This window comes from Vitis riparia, unplaced genomic scaffold (assembly GCF_004353265.1).
Source record: "Vitis riparia cultivar Riparia Gloire de Montpellier isolate 1030 unplaced genomic scaffold, EGFV_Vit.rip_1.0 scaffold392_pilon_pilon, whole genome shotgun sequence".
NCBI classification, from domain to species: Eukaryota; Viridiplantae; Streptophyta; class Magnoliopsida; order Vitales; family Vitaceae; genus Vitis; species Vitis riparia.
The window spans coordinates 78,695-101,157 of NW_023269673.1; the positions used below are offsets into that span (position 1 = coordinate 78,695).

At 31.9% G+C, this 22,463-nt stretch overlaps 2 protein-coding genes across 5 annotated transcripts; one reads left to right on the forward strand and one right to left on the reverse strand.

The window, feature by feature from the left end:
* The first annotated feature begins 666 nt into the window (after positions 1-666).
* Positions 667-3,338, forward strand: LOC117909817. 2 transcript variants are annotated; one of them, XM_034823873.1, is made up of 4 exons: positions 667-943; positions 1,879-2,107; positions 2,521-2,832; positions 2,960-3,338. In XM_034823873.1, exons 1-4 carry the CDS (start codon positions 836-838, stop codon positions 3,001-3,003), a joined length of 693 nt encoding a protein of 230 aa, XP_034679764.1. In that variant the 5' UTR covers positions 667-835; the 3' UTR covers positions 3,004-3,338. The 2 variants fall into 2 exon arrangements, with proteins under 2 accessions (XP_034679764.1, XP_034679763.1); XM_034823872.1 differs by having other exon boundaries at positions 670-943; positions 2,521-3,338.
* A 6,247-nt stretch (positions 3,339-9,585) lies between these two features.
* Positions 9,586-16,568, reverse strand: LOC117909815 (ethanolamine-phosphate cytidylyltransferase-like). Of its 3 annotated transcripts, none has more exons than XM_034823869.1 (10): positions 16,444-16,568; positions 15,073-15,496; positions 13,790-14,025; positions 13,295-13,476; positions 12,128-12,199; positions 11,757-11,824; positions 11,459-11,579; positions 10,704-10,769; positions 10,484-10,606; positions 9,586-9,980 (listed from the first exon to the last, which is right to left on the reverse strand). In XM_034823869.1, the coding sequence occupies exons 2-10, from the start codon at positions 15,426-15,428 to the stop codon at positions 9,909-9,911; spliced, it is 1,296 nt and encodes a 431-aa protein (XP_034679760.1). In that variant the 5' UTR covers positions 15,429-15,496; positions 16,444-16,568; the 3' UTR covers positions 9,586-9,908. The 3 variants fall into 3 exon arrangements, with proteins under 3 accessions (XP_034679760.1, XP_034679758.1, XP_034679759.1); XM_034823867.1 differs by having other exon boundaries at positions 15,073-15,503; XM_034823868.1 differs by lacking the exon at positions 16,444-16,568 and adding an exon at positions 16,220-16,245 and having other exon boundaries at positions 15,073-15,503.
* Between the last annotated feature and the right edge of the window lie 5,895 nt (positions 16,569-22,463).

A 22,463-nucleotide genomic window follows, 5' to 3' on the forward strand; every position in this document is an offset into this window, starting at 1 on the left:
TCAAAATGAATCTCACCAAAATTCATATATGAATAATGATGAATCAAAACTTTTAAAAAATAAAAATTTAATATGATTATTAAAATCACTTGTGATTCTTATATGAAAATTCCATGGAAGTTGTACAAGGCCTTAATTAAAATTTAATTTAACTGAAAATCATATAGTGAATTTAAGCTTAATCTAAAATTTTAAAAATAATAATCTAATGATACAAAAAGATTTAAGATTGAGAAAATTAATTTTAAAAAATAATATTAAATTAGGGTAATGATTTTAAAAAATATTTTTAATATTTAAAATTTTTTATTATTTAAGTATTAAAAAAATTAAATAATTTTCTAAAATCATTATCAAAGCATCTAATATAGTCATAATTTTGAGAAGTTAAAAAAAAAAATAGCCTTTTAAAACAAATGGAATAACTTTTTAAAGCATCTTTTGTTCCAAATATTGTATTTGGAAAGGACTTAAAAGAATAATGAAAAGTATAGGTATTGTTTGGATGGATATTTGAGAAGTACAAAACTTGTTTTTAAGATCAATAGAAATAAAATTGACGGCAAACGAGGCATAGTGTGAACTTGCAAAGGAAATAAAGAGGGAAACGTTTTGGAAGCGTAAAGAAATTGGGAGTGGGGGTGGACCGGTGGAGGAAGGATCTAGTCTTCTAGAGACATCCAGAGGCAAACAGAAGACTCGCGGCTCGCCAACTTTTGTTTCTCTCTCTAAAAGTCTAAACTTTAACTACCCTTTAGACCACAAGTCCATTCTCAATAATTCTCATCACGGTCACAGACAGAAAACTTAGGGTTAGGGTTACGGTTGGAGTTGGATGGCTTCCTACTTGTCCTTGAAGATGAAGCGGAAGGAGCTTGAAGAGGTCAACGATGATTTCTCCGACTTCTCCTTGTCTTCTCCCGCCAGAAAAATTCGCCGACTGGTACTTTTCTTTTCCTTTCTGTCTTCTTTTCCCCCGAATTTTGTTTGTTTTCCTAGAAAATTGGACGGGAATGAGACGTTGAAGCTAAACATTCGTTTTTTTTTTTCTTTTTTCTTTTTCTATCTTGAAATCCGTCTATTGGTAGTTTCTTTCTCCAGAAAATCACCGCTTGTATGTTTTTTCCGGGAAAAAATTTACGGTACATGCTTCTTTTGAAGCTTAATTTTTGTTTTTCTTTTTTTTAAAAAAAAAAATGGCGTTAGTACTCTTTCCTCGTTGAAGGAACCTTTTATTTGGGTTTTTTCTTTTTTTTTTGAGAAAATTGACAGAAGAGGATGCCGATGGGCACTTCTTCTTCCCTTCCAAGATAATCGAGTTGGCTTGTTTCCCAGGAAATTTAGGGGAAATGCAAATTTGAGGTTAAATTGTCTTTTGTCTTTTTCTCTTTTGATCTTTGTGATTATGTCAAATAGTTTTTACGTTTCTGGATCTCGGATACGGACAATCAGACGTTAAATATTTTATCAGCAACCGAAGAGATCTTTGTTCAATGTTTCTTCCCGCCAGGAAAATTCTCTTCTGCCTCTTTTTTCTCTTGTATTTAATGGCTTTTTTCTGGAGCGATTCGTGGTGTTTGTTGGCCAAGAAAATTTAAAGAAAATGCAGCTTTGGAACTACTAAAATATTCAATTTTTTTTTCCCTGTGTTTTCTGAAAATTCGGTTTCTCTCTGGATATGGCAAATCTGAGATTAAAATTTTTATCACCATCCGATGGAACTTTAACAAATATTTGAATTATTCTTTAAGCTATATAGAATCCGCAAAAATATATGTGTAAATTTTTATTACTAAAAAGATTGTGAAGCTTGTCGTTAAATTTGATTAAATTGTGACAATGTTGTATTAAAAACATTTTTTTTTTTGTTTCGCGTAGGATGCAGAATTGCCGCCAATAATGGAGGAAGAGGAGCATGATGTTCCTGTCGAATTTGAACAATTATTGCCTGAAAAGCAAGTTGAAAATACACGGGAGGAAATGGATGGTATTCCATTGAATGCAGAGAGGGCTATAGTTCTCTTCAAGCCTGTTAACTCGCCATTGATGCAGTCTCCATCAAAGTTTTCAGTCTCCGTTGATTCTGATATTATTTCCGGTTTTAAGAGTATGCGCTGCAGGCCCCATCTTAGTTTGTTTTACTTTCTAAACTCTTGTGAAAACAGTAGGAGTGCTTTGATTCATTAGTTTTAAAGGAGCTGCTATCTATATTATTAGATTGCTTATAAACTGATTTGAAAGAAAATAGTAGGAACATTGAATGTTGAATTTGTCACAGTATGCTTTCCAAGTGTTGTGATTATATGCTTTCCTCCCCTTTTCAGTGAAGGGACCTCATAACGAGGTAGTCAGTCATCACTGAATGGGTGTGGATCATGTCTTAATGTTCTGGGTTGGATAAATTCAAAACAATGTTTCATATAGATTGGATAATTTAAAATTGAAGTTTGATTATTGTTGTGGATGATCCTGGATTTCTGGGAAATTTGGCACTGAGTGATTTATTTTGATTCTATGTAGATCAATTTCCTTGGTCGAGCCAGCCTAATCTCAGAAAGTCAGGGGAGGATGAAACAGGAAGTGGGGAGAGAAATAGTAGGGTAACAAATGAGTGCTTAGCTGTAGTTCCCTGGGTCCCTTCGCATCTCCCTCAAGCATCAGGGGTGAAGGTGCCCCAAATAGAGGCTGTGGAGTTGATGGAGGAGGCAGAAGAAATGGAGGTCACAACGATGGACATTGAAGACAACAACTTGAACCCAGAGCAACAGCAAGAACATGGATTTGGAGGAATGAGGGGAAGTGAAAGCTTACATCAATGGCAGCAGCAGCACTGTATGACTCCACAGCTTCCCCAGACCATGTCTACCCCTATCACATGGTTCCGGTGACAATCTTAATAATTAGTTAGTAATAATTCCTTATTCCTCCACTATGTAACCTTTTGCCGTGTGCTTTTTAGTCTCCGAGCCTGCAAGGGGATGCAAAAAGAGATTAAAGATGTGAAGGTAGATTTTGCAGAAGAAAGGGCCGTCCGGCAAGAGGGTTTGTGTGTGTGTGTTCAGCTATGGAACTTGCTTAATAGCCATTTAGCCAGTGTTAATAGATATTTGGGTATTTGGTTGGAAGCTTTTGAAGGAGAGCTGCCATTTCCCTTTTTCGTGATCTCTTTTGGGTTGAATCATAATGGGAGTCAGCTAAGGTGTTGTGAGTTGACAAATGTGGGTATGCCAAATTTCAGCATCCGTTCTCGGTTATTTGCTCATGAATCCACCCTCCTGCAGACGCTGAGATTATGTTCATCTAATCTATCAAAATTAAACAACTTCAGTGCCCTTTTACATTTCTGCATTTCTATTTTCCTTTTCGCCTGATTTTTAGAGGGTTGGTTCCTCTGGTTATACGAATTCTTTTAGAAATATTTGATTAAAAGGGCACAGACGACGGTCTTATATAGAAAAATAACTTTCAATAAACTAGGGGATTAAATATTTGATTAATGGAACTCATAAATAACATTAATAGTTTTCATTAATGAATATTAATGGAAGTCATAAATAATACTTAATTAACATTTATTATAATTAATGTGGTGACATTCATTACTTCAGTTATAATACTCCCCTTTGGATGTCCACCACATTGAAGAATATGTCTCATTAAAACGTTATTAGTAAAAAAAACCATATGGGAAAAACCTAGCAAAGGAAAAAGAGTGCAATATTCTTATAATTCTTTAAGTTGCTCTTGATATGTTGGACTGTCTCTTTAAAAACCTTGTCAGTAAAACCCAGGATAAAACTTAGTCGAAAGGAAAAAGAGTACAGTACACTAACACCCTTTTACAAGCATACTCCCCCTCGTGTCGATATCTTTGAGTTGACGCATTCCAATCCTGTGTATTAACTTCTTGAATATTGAGATTGACAATGCTTTTGTGAATAAATTTGCTAGATTATCATTTGAGCGTATTTGTTGCACATCAATTTCACCACTTTTCTGGAGTTCATGTGTATAAAAGAATTTTGGTGAAATTGTGTTTAGTTTTATCTCCTTTAATATAACATCCTGTTACTTGTGCAATGCATGCAACATTATCGTCAAATAATATTGTCGGGTCACCTTTGAAAGAGGAGAGTCCATATGATTCCCAAATATGCTAGATCATAGATCTTATCCATATATATTCACGACTTGCTTTATGAATTGCCAATATTTCTAAATGATTTGATGATGTGGCCACCATTGTTTGTTTGACAGATCTTCATGAAATAACAGTACCATTGCAATTAAACACATACCCTGTTTGTGACCTACCTTTATGTGAATATGAAAGATATCTTGCATCTGCATATCCAAACAATTGTTGCTCCCTTGAGTAAAATAAATCCTTATCAATAGTTCCGCAAAGATAACGCAATATATGTTTGATATCATTCCAATGTCTTCGAGTTGGAGCGAACTATATCTTGCTAATAAATTGATAGAAAAAGTAATGTCTAGACGTGGTAAGATACATAAGTGCACCAATAGCACTAAAATATGGTACTTCAAGACCAAGTAATTCTTTATTTTTTTTGCAAAGACGAAATGGGTTCTTTTTCACATCAAGTGATCGGACAACCATTGGAGAACTTAAAGGATGTGCTTTATCCATATAAAAACACTTCAAAACTTTCTTAATGTATGTTGATTGATGTACTAAAACTCCATTTGGAAAATGCTCAATTTGTAGGCTGAGACAAAATTTTGTTTTTCCAAGATCTTTCATCTCAAATTCCTTTTTCAAGTAATTTGTTGTTCTTGTGAGCTCTTCAGCAGTTCCAACAAGATTTAAGTCATCAACATACACTGCAATAATTGTAAATCCGATTTCTGATTTCTTAATGAAGATGCATGGGCATATAAGGTTATTCACATACCCTTTTTTTAGCAAGTATTTGCTAAGGCGATTGTACCACATGCGTCCAGATTGCTTTAATCCATACAAGGATCGTTATAACTTGATTGAATACATTATACGAGGCTTTGTATTATTTGCTTCAAGCAATTTAAATCCTTCAGGGATTTTCATGTATATATCATTATCCATGGATCCGTATAAATATGTTGTAATAACATCCATGAGACGCATATCCAGTCCTTTTGAGACTGCCAAATTAATTAAGAAACGAAATGTGATTGCGTCCATGACGGGATAATATGTTTGCTCGTAGTCAATATTAGGTCTCTGTGAGAAACCTTATGCGACTAATCGCATTTTATATCTTATGATCTCATTATTCTCATTGCGCTTTCGTACAAATACCCATTTGTACCCAACATGCTTTACATCTTCAGGTGTTTGGACTATAGGTCCAAAAACTTCTTGTTTTGTTAATGAATTTAACTCTGCCTGTATAGCTTCTTTCCATTTTGGCCAATCATTTCTATGTCGACATTCTTCCACATTTCGTGGTTTGAGATCTTCATCATTTCTTATGATATCAGAGGTCACTTGGAAAGCAAAAATATTGTTAATAACAATATTATTTCGATCTCATTTTTTTCCCGTGTGTACATATCTTACTGAGATCTCACAATTTTCAAGTATCTATGCCTTTTCAGGGGTTTCTCGTTCAATATGTGCTTCTTCAGGGGCTTCTTGTTCAATATGTGCCTTTTCAGGAGCTTTCTGCATTATTTGTGCCTCTTTTAGGGCTATAGATTTATCAATTTTAAACTGATCATTCATTTTGATGGCCTCTTCTAGAGTGTCAAGTTTTTCTTGGATTCTCCTCTTTCGAAGAGTTACATCCTTTGAGCCGACAAGTCTACCACGCTTCAAGCGTATCTTAGATTCATTTGTTAAGTGTCCTACATGGACATCAATCCGTGTTGGAGTATTTGCAACTGAGATATGTGACTTTGTCACTTTCTTTGTATCAATGAATGCATCTGATATTTGATTTGCAAGATTTTGCAAATGAATGATCTTTTGAACTTCTAGTTCACATTGATTTGTACGAGAATCAAGATGGGTCATAATAGATGTCTTCCAACTAATATCTCATCGTTCTTCAGGAATCGACTTTTCTCCCCTTAATGACGGGAAAACACTATCATTAAAATGACAATCCGCAAAGCGAGCTGTAAAAATATTGTTTGTCAAAAGTTCAAGATATCTTATGATAGATGGAGAATCAAAACCTACATAAATCCCAAGTCTTCATTAGGGACCCATTTTAGTGCGTTGTGTAAGTGCAATTGGTACATATACTGCACAATCAAATATTTGTAAGTAAGAGATATTTGGTTATTTTCCAAGCACAAGTTGTGAAGGGGAGTATTCATGGTAAGTTCTAGGTCGAATATAGACTAAAGCTGTAATAGCATGTCCTCAGGCGGAAGTAGGTAATTTGGTTTTCATTAATAATGATCGAGCTATTAATTGGAGACATTTGATGAAGGATTTTGATAAACCATTTTAGGTATGAGTATGAGCAACAAGATGCTCAATATTTATCCCTATTGACATGCAATAGTCAATGAATGTTTGAGAAGTAAATTCGCCAACATTATCAAGACATATTGTCTTAATTGGATAATCTGGAAATTGTGCTCGTAATCTGATTATTTGTGCAATGAGTCTAGCAAATGCAACATTACGTGTAGAAAGGAGACAAACATGTGACCACCTAGTAGAAGCATCTATTAAGAGCATAAAATAATGAAATGGTCCACATGGTGGATAGATAGGCCCACATATGCCCCCATGTATTCTTTCTAAAATGACTAGTGACTCAGATGTGACTTTAGTAAAAGATGGTCTAACTATCAATTTACCTTGTGAGCAGACAACACATGAGTATTCATTGGGCGAAAGAATCTTCTGGTTCTTTAGTGGATGTCTATGTGAGTGTTTGATTATTCGACGCATCATTGAAGACCTTGGGTGACCTAGCCTGTCATGCCAAAGGACAAAAACTTTTAAGTCGTTGAACTTCTGGTTCATGACAACATATGATTCAATAGGCTTTATAGTTGTATGGTACAATCCAGAGGAGAAAGCCGAGAGTTTTTCCATTATAAGCTTCTGGTCAAATATAATGGAAGTAATGTAATTATATTCTACATTATCTTCATTCATAGTTTCAATATGATATCCATTTCTACGGATATATTTAAAATTGAGCAAATTTCTTCTAGATTTTCTAGAATATAAAGCGTCATTTATATGAAATATTGTTCCATTTGGTAGCGTTATGTTTGCTCTTCCAAAGCCTTCAACTAAGTTTGTAGTACCAGATATGGTACTTACATTAACTTTTATTAATGTCAATTCGAGGAAATATATTTTATCTCGAAGAATTGTGTGTGTGGTTGCACAGTCTGCGAGACATACATCATCCTCATTCATCTTGAGACCAAATAACATATGGATTTCAGATATAACAAAAAAAAAAAACAAGGCATAATGTAAATAACAAAAGAAAATCAGATGTAAATATAAGACATAATAATGTATTATTTCATATATAAAGTAACATCAATCAATGTTAATTTTCTCATCATTTATTAAATGGTCTATTTTTTCATTAGGACCTTCAAAGAAATCAACGTCATAATAGGTTAAGTCCAATCCATCACAATTGATAAAGTTCATCTTTATCTCTTTTCCTTTTGCTTTTATTGATGTTTGGTAAAGGTCAACCAAATGTTTGGGCGTACGACAGGTACGCGACCAATGTCCCTTCATACTACATCCATAACAATTATTCTCATGGTTCTTAGGAGGCTTATCTTGTAAACGCTTCCCATTTTCTTGTTTTGCTTCGGTATTGTTCCACTTCTGGTGGTGCAATGAGGCTTTCCTTTTCTGAGAATTTGATGAATTATTACTATAAGAACCATGGTATCGGGGATTTCTTCCACGACCATGACCATGTCCATGAGTTTGGGATGATATTGCATTCACTTCAGGGAATGGTTTAGATCCAGTTGGACGAGATTAGTGATTTCTCATCAAAAAAACTTTTTTTTTTTTTTTTTAAAAAAAAAAACTTTCATGGAGATGATGACAAAGGAAAATCAATGTTTTTGTACAATCCTGCAGGGATGCTTGATTTCCTTATTTGATCATAGCTCCAAGATTCATTGCATCAAGATGTATTTCAACATCAAGTGCCACAAATTCGAATTTTGTGAGATTTGACATTGTCAAATAATTTCAAATATATGACAAAACAATATTATTAGAATTGGTTATAATAAATTGATAGCATTGGTATAACTTTGATTATAAACAAAATCATATAATTTGTTTATAACTTTTAACAATATGTAACAAAACAAATCAACAATAATATAAATATGTAAAACTTTATTCTTTATAAATAACTTCAAGTTTAAGATATGAGAATTACCTTCAGAGCAATTCGTGTTGATAACGTGTTGTGAAATAAGAACAAATACAATGCAAATCAAAGTAGTAGAGATAAAATATATCTTACTTTAATATATAATAGGGAAGAAGAAATCAAATAAGAGAGTTGAGAAAGTTGAGAGAATGAGAGAAAGTAAGAAATTTATTTCTTGTTTAAGGATACATATTACATGGGATGAGAAACCATTTTATAGGCATTTCAAATGGCTTCCATTAATATTTCCATTAATAAATATTAATAGAACTTATAAATAATATTAATGGTTTTCATTAATGAGTATTAATGAAAGTCATAAATAATACTTAATTAACATTTATTATAATTAATGTGGTGACATTCATTACTTCAGTTATAATAGTTGAGGAGTTATAACAGTTGAGGATATGTTTCATGTTTTTAAAAAATTGAACATTTTTCCAAATTTATGTTTTCTAGGGTTTTGGGCCAAAATGGCTCCATTATGGAAAATAAATAAATTAAATCACCTTCGGAGTTAAGTTTTCGCAATGTAGGATGACATATCATTAAAAAAATATTCTTTTAAAAATTTTAAAGTTGAAGTCTCAACCGACTGAGGCTTCAATTAATTGAAGCTTCAGTTAGCATTTACGGCTTCATTTTTTAATTTTAAAAACCTCATTTTCTATGCTTTAAAATTTAATAAAAAAATATCTAATTAAAAATATATATTTTAATAATAAAAAAAATTATATATTTAAAGATCTAACATTATTTTAATAAATAAAATATTAATTTATTATTTTCTTATCAATTTATAGTTAAAAAAATAAAATCTCAATTATCAATTAAGGTTTTAGTTCAAAAATAAAACCTTGATTAATAATTATTGAGGCTTCAGGTTAGAAAATAAAATCGAAATTGATGTTTTAAATAAAAAATTAAAAATGAAGCCTTGGTTAAAAATCACAAGTATTGAGGTTTAATTTATTTATTTTTAAAAAAATAAATAATAATTACATGACTCTTATGTGACTAAAAAAAAAAAACTATTTTGAACGTGGCAAAGTTATTAAACTTGATTTTTTTTTCCATGCGGGGCTATTTTGGCCCAAAACTCTTTCTATGTCGCTTTTAATCACCCTTTGGATCAATGCTAGCTGCCTGTGTTGTACAAAAGCTAGGTATTAGGAGTAGTCAATTCATTCAAGACATGCTGCTTGCACAAACAAGAACAACAAATCAATCATCAGAATAACAAATGCCTTGAAAAAATGAGCAGAGAGACAGGGAGGGAGGGAGAGAGAAAGTATGGTTTGTTCAAAAACACGCACGGATAGCATGTCAAGGTTAGCATAAATTACTGTATCGGTATCTCTATTCTGAGGGAGAAGATACAACAAGAAGTAGGACGAAAATGAGCATCATCTAAAGCCTCTGTTCTCTTTCTCTCTATGGCTACCTTCTCGTTCCATCCTTCAATAGCAAAAGTAGAGAGGTAATTTATAGGGTATCAAGTTTGAGCCTTCACTCTCCAGAAACGTATTTCTTCTCTGCATAGTATTTCTTCTCACTCTCTGCCTTCTTTACATTGCGTTTCTGCATTGAAGATTAAATAAATAAATAAATAAACAAAGGCAGCAAAACCGTAATAATCCCCTGTTATTCTTGCAAACAGCATACCCTAAAATCTCATCACCTATCCTTCCTACTTTGATGTGCATTGATGCTAACATTGTCACTTTTTTTTGTCCTAAAAGGTGTTGATTCAGATTCCAACCCACATGAAGAAATTTTACTGGCCATGGAATTGCATCCAAAGGAAAATCCACCACTCACAAATTGATGATAATGTGAGGTGATGTGAACATGAATCATGCATGCCAACAATTCTACTTAACTCTAATAAAGTGGCCAAAAATATTTTCTGAACCATATCAGATGGACAAAACCTGATAAAGATTCTGAATGAATGATTTCGACCATCACTTACTACTTCTTTCAATCGTCAATGCTTCATTAAAATACGTTAGCATATATTGCCGCTGATTAATGGGGCACTGATGCAAGTAAAGGAGAAGAAGCATCTAGGTAACAAATACCTTGTAAGCCTCATGATTAGCTATTATCCTCTGGGCCACTGAGGTGGTTGTTATGTCTTTGGGGCTTTCCAGCATGTGGAAAATGCCCATGCTCTTAGGAACTTCATAAGGATCACGTGCTCCCTGCAATATGCAATATCATCTTGTTCAACAAAGTTTCTGAATGAAGTGGGAAATAAGGGGTGTTCACATCTGACAATCTAAAAATTATACCACTTACATTTAAGAAAGAGTTACTCTCAGCAACTGTCCCATGCACAACCAAAGATATGTTGAAAGTCGTTATCTTCTCATGCCAAAAGAGAAAACCCAGTTAACATGATCATAATAACAAATTATAAGCTTGTATAGGACAGATGATAACGCTTTCAAGAAAATGTAATGAAATGTGTGGAAAGAAAATGCTAAAGAAATAGCAGATTAAAAACAAAAGAATAAAAAAGATTAAATTACCTAGACATAATTAAAATTCAATGGACATTGCTTAAATCAGGATTATAATATGATCCAATCTACAGAGACACCTGTAAGGACACCTATTGTATGTATTTATCATGAAACAGCAATGAATTAAGATGAAGTTTTAACCATAGTAGCAAATGGAATATGATTATACGTATGTAATACCCCTACCCTCAACACTATCTAGGCCCAGTAAACAGCTGAATTGATAGGCAAGTGGAAATATTTCATTCCTAAAGGGCATGTTTCTCAATGGAAGTTGTACTGGATATTCCACAATTCTAAGTGGAACCAAATATAACAGAGTATTTATCATAAGCAAAGTATTTTGTGATTTTTAATTCATGGAGCAATTTATTTGCTCAAAGAAACATATTAGCAAATAAAAGCATTTAATTAATAAAAATGGGTAAATACCATCATTAATTGCCATCCGGAGAAATTCAGAAGAATATATAGAAAGATTGAGTAATACTCATTTCCAAAATTATTAATTGAAAAAGATTTACACACCATATCCTTTGTAACGTCCCAAGGTGCACCAATGATCACTTCATCGACATAACGGCAGGCCAGTACACTAAGACTGCGCTCATGTAGATGCATAATTGGATAGTGGGCCCCTCTGTGTTCACTGCAGCAAACATCAATTTATATTATTTATTTGTCTTCCCCTTTAAACTGAGATATGAGACAAACTCTCATGTACATATTGTATACCTCCAAAAATAAAGGTCCAGAGGTAACAAACAAAATAAAACTATAAGCAGGAGCAACAACCATGAAAGTGGATGTATCGAGAGGAAGATACCTAACAGTCTGGTCAGTGTGGATACCAACGAGGAGAAAGTCTCCAAGCTGCCTAGCATTCTTGAGTATCTAAGCAAGCAGAAAAATGTGGCTTAAAAATAGCATACTATGAAAATATAAGAATTTTTTTTTTTTTTTTAAAAAAGAAAAATCCAATCAAAACTAAAGTAGATGTTCTAATAATGGCAGAAATAAAACAAGATTGAAATTCAAGTGTTGTAGTTATACCTCAACATGTCCCACATGAAAGAGATCAAATGCTCCACAATTTTATTTTTCTTTTTAAAGAAAAAAATCCAGTCGAAACTATAATAGATGTTCTAATTACAGAAAAAATAAAACAAGATTGAAATTCAAGAGTTGTAGTTATACCTCAACATGTCCCGCATGAAAGAGATCAAATGCTCCATCAATGTATACAACACGAGCATTCGGTCCAGGTCCCTAAATTGAATAAAGAAAGGAGGTGTTATTCAAGATAAGATTACATGAGAATTAACCCAAAACATAGATAAAATTACATGAGAGTTATAAAAAGGAACTTAACTCTGTCTCATATAATATAGCTACCCATTTGAGTGCATTAGTTAACATATGCACAGGTCATGTAAACGTTTTTTATCATGCTAATATGAAATGAAGAGGTTCATACCTTAATTTTATTATCTCATGCATAACTGAAATTTTATAAAAGTTTTTCATACTCAAATTTGGTTGTTGGGTAATGCCCAGTGCTTTATGTGAATAAGCGAATTTGTGGGCAGGGGTACAATATTAGGTGGATAACATCTTTATCTGTTGTACTTCTGGTATAGGGGCTTTCTGTTCCTTGTGTAGCCTTTCCATAAAGATAAGTTCTCCCTTTTGTCACTTTCAGTTCTCCAATAAGATTTTAAGCTTTTTTCAAGGGAAGTTAAATTAATTGCCATGAACAATGTTTACAACAGCTCTTGATCATTGTAAGAAATTAGGATTTGAAATTTGCTCAGATAGATAACAGGTTATAAGGAATATTATTTAGCTATGAAATCATTTGTAACCGCAAATTCAGCAAGCATGGTACAAAAAATTTGGAAACATATTCAAGATATATTTGCTACCCAAATCCTGTTTATACATTCTGCTCTATCTATGAATTTTGGAGGGACTTTGAAGGATAATGTAGAAATTCTGTAAATAATTACAGAATTACTTGCAATACTTGGTAACAAATGGTCTAGGGAAGACAGCTATAATTCCGGCCAACAGGTTAACGGTTAACAAACAGAAAAACAGGATCATCTACTTTCAGCTTTAAATTATAAAACTAATAAATTGAAAAAGGAAAATAAAAAATAAAAAAAATCGGTCTATACAATCTCTCAGTCAAATCTTGGTCTATAATGCATGTGATGCATGGATAACTTGTTTTCTTTTTCTTCAAACATGAAGAGGATGTATTTTTAAAGAAGAAGATGAGTCCCCCATAGCATTTCAAACCTTAACCACAAGTAACCGTCTCAGTATGACAATCATTGAACCTATATGAGCGCTTAATACCTTGCCATTTGAAAATTGCACAATCCGGCGAGATGTGGGTAGAAAATGAGATAAGTGGAGACCTTTGGATTGACATTTTTCTCCTTCAGCTTCATTTGTGTTATCACGTTCTCCATGCAAAGATGTACTACCATTATGATCTTCATGAGTTTTTGTATCTTTTACATAAGAAAGTATCCTCCCTACAGAAAAAATAATTTATTCATGAATTTACAATTTAAAATAAAAGTTTGAATAATTTACTATGCATAATTTCCAGAATGAGAAAAAAGGGGTGCCTCAAGCTAGCTAGGGAGCTTGAATGCATGCCTCAAGGACATCATTCAAATCAGAAAACATGAAAAGAGAAAATGCTAGATTCAAAACAAATGTATGGGAGGCATGTTTATATACTTGCATGAGTTTGAGCTCCCCTAGTTGGTAATGTTATAATATTCTCTTATCACCAAAATGCATTTTTATAAGAAGATTCGGAAGAATAGGAAAATTTAATACCTACAATATCTGTGCTGGAGACGCCTTCAGTGCGTTTGATCTGCTTGTAGCGTCCAGCTTTCTTTGCCAAGGCATAAGCATCAGTTCCATCAGGAAGTAAGCAAGGATCATCCCCATGTATAATATAGTCAATCTTGTGCTCATTAAAGAGAGTGTCCATGAACTGCTCAGTAATTGCATAAGGAGCATTGGCAATGACTTCATCTACCCACTTCAACCCACTTACAAGAACAAGCCTAAAAAGGACCTTAAGTCAGATAAAGAAAAGTACTATAATCATCTGTACAAAACAATCCAAATGAATACATAAAACAGTTCACTGTCAGAAATACATGCAACAAATAGTTGGGATGGGATCTCGTCAACCTGATTTGACTTCTCAAAACTTGGATTTTGCAAATAATGCTTATGTTTTTTATCCTGGAGACAACTAGTATTTTGTTAAACTTCATTAAATTTGGTTCATAAAATTTGCTAGGTGAATTCTTCCCAGATCTTACTACTGTCACTGTTAGACAATTAAAACTTGATGTGTTTCATACATGATACAAGGACTTCAAGATGCTTCAAAAGAATATCCATTGATGATCTATAGGGGCTTCTCACAAGTTTCATATCTAAATTTTCCTATTAAAAAGATCTCATATTTTGTTACTGATTTCAATTCATGATGTATCCTTTCTATGTGCCAGCTCTGTTCCCCTCAAGCAATATAAGGTACAGAAAATAAAATAAAATAAAATAAAATAAAATAATAAAAGAGGATCAAAGACTTATAGGTCAATTGACTCATTCCCAACTTGAGGTACGCTGATGAATGGAAAATATTGATTCAAGTGTTTCTATTTTTGTCCAATGCATTCTTTTGCAGAGAATCTTTTCCCATTGATACGGAAAGTGTATCCAAGAGTCAAAAATCAGGGTATACCTATTGCAACAGACTTTATGGTTGCCCCAATGAGAAATTGTAGAGGGATCCATGTTTTGACAATCCATCATTGGTTGTATTGTGCAATAAACCACCAAATTAGTAATTTAGTATCAGCAGTAAACATGTTCTGGCATTCCCCTACATGTTTGACATTCCTTCTCTCACTTACATATGAAGCAAGTAAGAGGAAAATTCAATTCTGTGACTTATAGTGAAAAAAGGAACCAAAATCAAAGAAGAGAATCATGAAACTACAATAGAAATGTTCAGAAACAAGGAAGGCATAGTTATATGGGGTTTTGGGCAATAAACTACACAAATATAGGCCAAAAAGATTTGCAATGATACATACCTCTCTTCCATGGATAAAACAGGAGGACCCTTATTGGCAATGATCTCCTCATCACTCACTACGCCTACTACCAATTCATCTCCTAAAGTCTTTGCCTGCCTCAATGCATTCGCGTGGCCATAATGCATGAGATCAAAACATCCATCCATGTAAACTCTAATCCGTTTCTTTCCATGTTTTCTCTTATGAAAAATTCCCAAATCAGGCCAAAAGTAGGCCAACGATGATGGAACACTAATCCCACCGAAAAAGCTGGTCGACAATCCGAGCACAGCGGCCGTGAGCATTATACCTCCAAAGAGATGTGGGTAGTGGTAAACCCCTTCCCAAATCCAGCTGTTGTTCTCAAAATCCATTGATCCCACCACTCTTCTCTTGTTCTAGGCTGCCCTCTGGCCTCTGTCCTCAAGAGGAGACACAAAGCCTACAAACTAACAACAAAACAAAAGTCAAATTACTCAAGAAAAAAATCAACTACTGGGTTCTTATGATTGTATCAATCAACGTAGATTTCAAATTGGATTTGCAAACCCATAAAAAAAAAAATCAAATTTGGAAAAATAAAAGGAAACAAATGGATCGTATATGTAATTCACAGCCGACAAGCCCATAAACATACATGAAATAATCAACCAAAAAAAGGAATCAAATTTGAATGAAAAAGAAACCAGAGCATGATTCAGAACATGAAAATAGCAAATAATATTAGATTTTGTAAAGAACAAAACAGCAAAAAGAAGGATCATTAAGGAAATTTACAGCTGAAACTTCAACAAATAATTTGAAATATAAATCAGAAAATGAAAAATAGAACTTAGCATTTAAAGAGATGAAGAGAATCTTCTTTGAAAACGCCAACAGGATGTGATGTGAACTTGTGACCAGGGAAAAAAAACAAATAAATATCAGAAATTAAAAATAAAATCCAATAAATTATGGGCATTGAGGATGGGGACTGCATATGGCATAAAATCAAACAAAATCAAACCCGGGTGTTTCAAATAATTGAAATCTGAATCAAACCCATAAACCCCACACGAAATTCAGAACCAAAACAAGAAAGCTTTACAGAATTATGCGAAAAAAGGAAAAACAAAAACAAAAGCAAAAATCCATTTCACGAAAAAGCTCAGAACCCAAATCGAACCTTGAAATAATAATCCCCGCCTGAAATTCAGCCAGAAAATTGAGGGAGAAAAAAAAAAGGAAAAGAAAAGAGAAAAGGGAGTGAGATAATGGAGGTGGGAGAGGCAAGTGGGAATGGAATTGAGAATTCCAAGAAGAAAATGGTAATGGGCGATGTGAGTAAATGAACCAAACGCCTGGAAACAGAAATCTGTGCAAATAGAGTTGTCAGATCGAATCTCTCACCTTTTTTTCCCGTTTGCGTTTGTGTCCCCTCTTCTCTTGCCTCTCACCCCTCTCTCTGCCTCTTTCTCTCTCTGCTTCTCTGCCTTGGGTTGTGACTTGTATGAAGCCCCACAAGTTTCCTCACAAAGGTGTGGTGTAATCAAAATTTGGAATTCCATTTTTCTTTATATAATATTTATACTATTGCATCTGGATCCACGCGCCTCCACACGTACATTTATACAGTTAATGTTCTTCTACCACTCCATCAAACAACTCACTTACCTGCGTATTATTATTTTATTTTTATCATTAAAATTAATCATTGTAAAAAAAATATTTTTTTTCTAAAACTAATACTATAAAATTATTTAGTTATTTTATTTATAAAAAAATTTCCGATAATTAATTATTTAAGTTATCTAGGGCTATTTGATTCCTGTTTTTCAAAACGAATTTGAAATATGGTTTTTGATAACTATCATGTCATATTTTGTAAAATAAAAATTTATTTAAAAATCTAAAATATTTTTAATATTTTTAAATATGTTTTAAAAATAATTTTTATGTATAGTATTTTATTTTTAATCATTCTATATATAGATATTCTCTAAAAATATTTTATTTTTTGTTCTGAAGAACCAAAAAATAGAAAACAATTTTTTGTTGTCTAACATGTTTTTTTTTCTGTTTTTTTATTTATTTTTGAAAACAGTTTTTTGTTCTCGAAGATTTTAATACTATTAAGTATTAAATATATTTAATTTTCATATGTTAAAAATATTTATAAAATTATTTATTATATTAGGCATATTTTAATTTAAAAACTAATAATTTGAAAAATATTAGTTTAACATGTTTCTAAATATCCTAAAATATTAGAATTTATTATGATAATAAAAAAATTTATAATAATTTATTATATAATTAATTAGAAAATTAGAAACTCTATAATAGTTAGGGTTTTGTTGTAAAAGTAACAAAGAAATAAATTGAAGAATTTAGAGAAAGAAGTTTAGATAAAATCAACTCTGAGTTGCATTTTCAGTAACCTTAACCCTATTTATAGGGTTACAATCATAATGGCTACCATAAATAATTTTCTAATAATTATGAAGGCTAAATGAATATCTTGAAAGATTTCATGTAAAAAAATATATGATAATTAAATTTTTGGACTTAGTTATAACCAAGGAGGAAAATATCGGTAATCACGGATATATCGGTACTTCGATTTTACGGATATATCGGATATATCGGAGATATATCGGCGGATATTTTGGAAAAAAATATCGATAGACTCAAAATTGTTAAAAACTCATGAAAATATAAGGAAAACCTCATAATAATATAATTAAAAGTATAATAGGCATTTTAAAGTTGTTTTATTGAAAAAATTGATATACATATGATATAATTTACGATATTAGATGTAATTATATTATGTCGATCTATAAGAAATGTTAATTTTGTAATTGTTCTCATTATAAAGTTACATAAAATACTTCATTTTATTAAATATTAATAATTTGTACACATTACATTGCAATGTCCCTTTAGTACCAAAATGAGGATCGATGTGGTTCAATGGGATTGATAGATGAAGAAACCCCGTCTTGCTGTTGGAGACAATATTGGTCCCAACTCAATAAACCTCGATTATATTGGTTAAAAATTCTAACATGTCATGCACATATATATATATATATATATATATATATATATATATATATATATATATATATATATATATATACATTGATTATTAAATTACATCAAATATTATTCAATAATAATATTGTGATATTTGATTATAATATGTTTAATTTTAAAATATATTTAATATTAAAATTATGATATATTTAATTTAATTGTATTAAATGATAATAAATGTATAATTTTTTAATATTTAATTAATAATATATTAATGATATTAAAAACTTATTGCTACTTAATTAAATGAAAAAAATTTATTTACTTATAAAATAATTATAATTAATTCGTAATTTAAAGGATTGTTTTAATATTTTGTGTATATGAACACTTTTAATATATATATGTATGGTGCCACATTATAAACAAACTGCAATGTTGGTTGGATGGTCGCTAGGTGTCTTCCCCATCCTTTTGGTCGGGGGTTCAAGTCCCGTGAGAAGCAAAATGGAGGGATTTTGGGCATCAGCAGCTGGTTTCACTCGGTCAACGCTCCCGCGTTGACCGCCGATATTTCTGTGGCAAATGTCGTGTCGACATGTACCGATACACCGAAATATCGCCGTCCCGATATTTTATTCACTGGTTATAACACTTTCCTTTGAAGTCATTAATCTTAGAAAAGAAAAACCCAGTGACAAAAATTCTAGTAAGGAAAAAAAAAAGCACAATAATCTTTTAATACTTTAAGACTATTACCATTGTCTCGTTAAAAACTCAAATAAAGGAAAAAGAGTGTGATGTAGTAATATCCTTATTAATCTACTCATCCTCGTATTGTTATGATTATTAATCTATTCATCCTCGTATTGTTATTATTATTATTATTATTTTTTTTTTTTTTGTAGCTCAGCAGGAAAATCTTTAAGTTGATGCACTTTAATGCTAACTTGTTGATTGATCTTATTTGTTGAACATTAATTTTATCACTCTTATGAAGCTTATGAGTATGAAAGAACTTGGGTGGCATACACTCAATCTTATCACTCTTAATGCATCTTCCTTTAATTTGTGCAATGTAGACAATATTATCTTCGTAGAGCAAGTATTTCTAAATGATTTTCAAAAAGTAGCTATCACTGTTTACTTTACTAATCATAATAATATTGGAGTACTATTAAATACATATCTTGTTTGAGATTTAACCTTGTAAGGATTTGAGAAGTAACCAATGTTTGTATATCCAAGTAATTGTGATTATGCTTGATGCGAACCTCAATCGACACGCTTTGAGACCCAACAAACAGTATTGGAATAATTGCCCAAGAAAGCTAAAATACAGATTTTGATAGAACCCTGACTTAACGTTTATAAGTGAAACGCAAACCAAAAGTATAAGTAACGGACCTTGACCTAATGATTACAATGGAATCACAAACCAAAGACCTTGACCCAATGATTACAATGGAATCACAAACCGAAGGTATTAAGTTTGAACACCATAAGGAAGAATCCCTGGTAAGTTCAAGGTTCTTGAAAAACCAAAAGAAGAGCAAAGTCTCACCTTTTCTGATTTTTTTATTCAATAAAAATTATCCCCTATTACAATGAGTGCATGTTATTTATATGTCACGAAAAAAAACTTACTAAATATTAAAATCCATAGAAATATCGACCCAAGGTGCACTAGGTACAAGTAAAAGAGTGTATAATCCATGTGGTAAGACCCTAGATTTGGTTTGCCTACAAGTAATGCATCTAGCACAAGCTCTCTCCACAACACGTTTCATCTTTGGCCAAAAAAAATGTTCATGTAATACATCTAAAGCCTTCCTTACACCAAAGTGACCCATTAAACCACCTCCATGTGCTTCACACACAAGCAACTCACACATAGAACTATTAGGCACACAAAGTCTATTCTCTCTAAACAAATACCCATCTAGTTTATAGAATTTACCAAATGCTGCCTTCTCACATGCTCCATTCACACTAGCAAAATCATCATCATTAGCATACAATTCCTTAACATATTCAAATCCTAATAACTTTGCATTTAAAGTAGAGACAAGAGCATACCTTCTTGATAATGCATCAGCCACAATATTTTCCTTACCTTGTTTGTATTTGATTATATAAGGGAAGGTCTTAATGAATTCCACCCACTTGGCATGCCTTCTATTCAACTTACCTTGTCCATTTAAGTGCTTCAAGGACTTTGGTCTGTATGTATAACAAATTCTTTCGACCAAAGGTAATGTTGCCAAGTCTCCAATGCTCTGATACCAAATGATGCGAACCTCAATCGACACGTTTTGAGACCCAACAAACAGTATTGGAATAATTGCCCAAGAAAGCTAAAATACAGATTTTGATAGAACCCTGACCCAACGTTTATAAGTGAAACACAAACCAAAAGTATAAGTAACAGACCTTAACCCAATGATTACAATGGAATCACAAACCGAAGACCTTGACCCAATGATTACAATGGAATCACGAACCGAAGGTATACAGTTTGAACGCCACAAGGAAGAATCCCTGATAAGTTTACAGTTCTTGAAGAACCAAAAGAAGAATAAAGCCTCACATTTTCTGAATTTTTTATTCAATAAAAATTATCCCCTATTACAATGAGTGCATGTTATTTATATGTCATGAAAAAAACTTACTAAATATTAAAACCCTAAATAAAAGTTGATTTGGTCTTAAATTAGTAGATCCAAAATAGGAAAATAGCTAAAAAAATGTTCTAAATAATAAAAGTCTAAAGGCCTGAAATTAGAAGTTTTATAATAGGAAAAATGTCTATTAACTGATATGAAGTTGGAAAGTCGATCAGTCATTAATCCACGTCATAAATCATGCCCAATCAAGCCAGATTAGCCCTCAATAGCTTGGATTAAATTTATTACACCTTCATCTTCCTTTGGGCCAAACTTAGAATGTCTTGCGTTAGAATCAACCCAAATCTCTTGAATTAGCCCATTAAGTGTTTCTTTGATCTTCTTGGATCTTGCTTTAGTAATAAGCCCAACCGGAACATGCAATGGATCCTTGAATGCTTACTGATTCTCATCAATGCTCCTTTTACATAATAAACTAATATCAAGAATTCCATGAAGATATTTGATCTCATTTCAATGTCTTTGAATTGGTGTAGAAATATATCTTATAAATAAATTCACATAAAAACGTTATATTTAAACCTGTACATTTTTCAGATACATTAATGCACCAATTACACTAGGATATGATACTTCTAGAACAAGTAATTCTTCATTATCTTTTTTACAATGAAACAAGTCCTCATTCACTTTAAGTAAACCAATAACTATGAAAAAACTTGATGTATATGATTTATCTACATGAAAGTACTTTATAACTTTCTTTGTATTGTTGACTAATAAATTAACACTTCGTTAAAGAAATGCTTGATTTATAGGCCGAGACAAAAAAAATATTCTGAAGTCATTCATTTCAATTCCTTTTATAGATAATCAATTATTTTTGTTAACTCTTTTAAGAGTTTCAACAAGATTCAAATTATCTACATGCATTGCAACATATGCGAATCCGGTTATAGATTTCTTAGTGATTACACATTGGGAAAATAGGATTATATATATCCATCAAGACGGTTATACCATATGTGTTTAGATTATTTTAATATATACAAGGATTTTTGTAGCTTAATTAAGTACATGCTATGAGGTTTTGAATTATTTGCTTCAATCTTTCAATGATGTTTCTATATATGTGATTACCTAAATATCCATATAGATATGCATTACAATAACCATCATATACATATTTAGTCCTTCTAAAGTTGTTAAACTAATTAAATATTGAAATGTGATTGCGCTCATTATAAAAGAATATGTTTTCCTCATAGTCAACACCCAATTTATACTAGAAACCTTGAGTTATGAGTCACACTTTATATTTTGTGATATAATTTTTTTTTTATTGAGTTTTTTTTATAAATATTCATTTATAATCAACAAACTTAATGACTTCAAGCATTTAGATGACATATTCAAATACTTCTCGTTTTTTCAATGAGTCTAGTTCTGCCTAGATAACTTCTTTCCATTTTAGTGACTCTTTCTTATACCAGCAGCATTTTCTAAATTATATGGTTTTAAGTCCTTAATCACATCTTATAATTATATAAATTAGCTAAACCAAAAACATAAAACATGATTATCTTATTCCTTTTTCCTTTATTTAATGAGGGGAGATAGAAATTAGAAATGAATTATAAAAAATCATTATTGTAAGTAAAAACTTGATATAAAAATAGTTTACGTGTCAATGAATCTTTTGAATGCAATTTCAATAATTCATTTATGATATGAACATATTTTCCATGTCCCATTGAGTGT

What these genes read in the sequence shown, in the direction of transcription:
- LOC117909817 (XM_034823872.1), top strand. Translation starts at nt 836, where the DNA reads ATGGCTTCCTACTTGTCCTTGAAGATGAAGCGGAAGGAGCTTGAAGAG. An exon ending in CCAGAAAAATTCGCCGACTG is followed by an intron (nt 944 to 1,878) that starts GTACTTTTCTTT and finishes TGTTTCGCGTAG; the next exon opens with GATGCAGAATTGCCGCCAAT. An exon ending in TATTATTTCCGGTTTTAAGA is followed by an intron (nt 2,108 to 2,520) that starts GTATGCGCTGCA and finishes GATTCTATGTAG; the next exon opens with ATCAATTTCCTTGGTCGAGC.
- LOC117909815 (XM_034823869.1), bottom strand. Translation starts at nt 15,428, where the DNA reads ATGGATTTTGAGAACAACAGCTGGATTTGGGAAGGGGTTTACCACTAC. An exon ending in CTCCAGCACAGATATTGTAG is followed by an intron (nt 13,477 to 13,789) that starts GTATTAAATTTT and finishes TTTTTTCTGTAG; the next exon opens with GGAGGATACTTTCTTATGTA. An exon ending in AGAGTAACTCTTTCTTAAAT is followed by an intron (nt 10,607 to 10,703) that starts GTAAGTGGTATA and finishes TGCATATTGCAG; the next exon opens with GGAGCACGTGATCCTTATGA.